This window comes from Haplochromis burtoni, unplaced genomic scaffold (genome assembly GCF_018398535.1).
Source record: "Haplochromis burtoni strain Fernald_Lab_line unplaced genomic scaffold, NCSU_Asbu1 Contig_81, whole genome shotgun sequence".
Taxonomy (NCBI): Eukaryota; Metazoa; Chordata; class Actinopteri; order Cichliformes; family Cichlidae; genus Haplochromis; species Haplochromis burtoni.
The window spans coordinates 1,236,528-1,238,100 of NW_024582442.1; the positions used below are offsets into that span (position 1 = coordinate 1,236,528).

Sequence of the window (1,573 nt, forward strand, 5' to 3'; positions counted from 1 at the left end):
CTAGAGCAAATGAAGCTTCATGAAGCTTCGCGTTGGGGTGAACCAATTGGATGAAAAGCTTCAGTGCTTCATGGGGCTTCATCTGCCCATCACTACATTTTGTCACGATTACCCAATAATAACCGTCTCACAAACCTTCAGTACTATCACACTTACGTTTTCGGATGTGTATCAGAGTAATTTCAAACTAAAAGCATAACAAAACAACTACCATAGAATAGCATTATGTGGAGGTGAGTTAGGCATATCACCTATATTCCCTTTCGCTCACGCTGATATCCTATGGTAATCCACCCAACATTTGTCTCAGTCTGATTTGAAAGTATTTAAATTTCCAAATCTCATCCTCCTCAGTGACTCACGTATCATCCCATTTCTAATTTTCATTCCCTTTTCTTGATTATACCTCCCCCCTTTCACCTGCTTCCTACAAATCACCCCAATACTGTGAAAGTATCCAAGTGATGGACAATGCTCCAAAACCATGTTGACTGATGCAATTTCTCCTATTGCCCAACATATCACTTGTGTCTTGTTCAGTTACTGAAGTCTGCACATTTTTGCAGCATACATAGTTTTGTGAGTTAAGCACACGAGACACAGAAGTGGTGTTCCAGAACGTTTATTCAACGATTCCCTATACAAAATGTTTAGGAGGCAGCAGCCTGCACAGCCTGGCCCCTCTGCACAGACACCCTGGTGTGAGTCTTGGCCAGATGGTCAGTGAACTCCTGGAACAAAAAGCAGAAAGCCTGGTTACACAAAAATCCAGACATAACCATAACAGCTCATGTTGGCTCTGTACAGACCTGGTAGGGAGACTTTGTGAAGACTGTCTCCTTCCACAGATCAGGGGTCAGGTAGCTGTAAGTCTTGGAGATGGCATCAAACGTGGCCTTGGCTGAGGAAGGAATTATAAAGAGTAAGTGTGTGTAGCATGGCGCTCCAGTAACAAAGTACAACAGTCTTGTTGGGGGTAAAAAAAATGTTGAGCATTGTAAAAGGGTAACAGGGAAGACCACTAAAACGTCTCCCTGCCGTGCAATACTCAATTCTTTCTCTCCTTTTAACGACAACTACACCACTGCCGAGGTGAAGCTGGGCAGAGCGAGGAGAAACAACCCTCTCCCAATACAGTATGCAGATCATGACCCTGGGAGAAGCTTACCAAAGTTGCCGAGGGTGGCGGTGCAGCCCCTGGCAGAGGTGTAGCAATCATCGATTCCAGCCATCATGAGCAGCTTCTTGGGCACTGGGGCAGACACGATGCCGGTACCACGGGGGGCTGGAATGAGACGCACCAGGACAGAGCCGCAGCGGCCAGTCACCTTGCAGGGCACAGTGTGGGGTTTGCCGATTTTGTTACCCCAGTAACCCCTTCTGACAGGGACGATAGACAGCTTGGCCAGGATGATGGCCCCACGGATGGCTGTGGCCACCTCCTTGGAGCACTTCACCCCCAGGCCCACGTGGCCGTTGTAGTCACCAATGGCAACAAAGGCCTGTAGACAAAAAGCAAAAGGCACACAGTGTTAGGTTTAGACAACGCTGATTAACAGGAGAAAAAAACAAA

The 1,573-nt window shown here is 47.1% G+C and overlaps 1 protein-coding gene across 1 annotated transcript; it reads right to left on the reverse strand.

Annotated features, from left to right (window-relative positions):
- Window positions 1-606: 606 nt before the first annotated feature.
- Window positions 607-1,502, reverse strand: rps2 (ribosomal protein S2; the record flags this gene model as incomplete). The annotated part of the gene is given in 3 exon segments (XM_014334568.2): window positions 607-731; window positions 810-901; window positions 1,169-1,502. Coding segments are annotated over 3 exon segments (507 nt in total), but the record flags the coding sequence as incomplete, so codon positions are not given.
- Window positions 1,503-1,573: the final 71 nt, after the last annotated feature.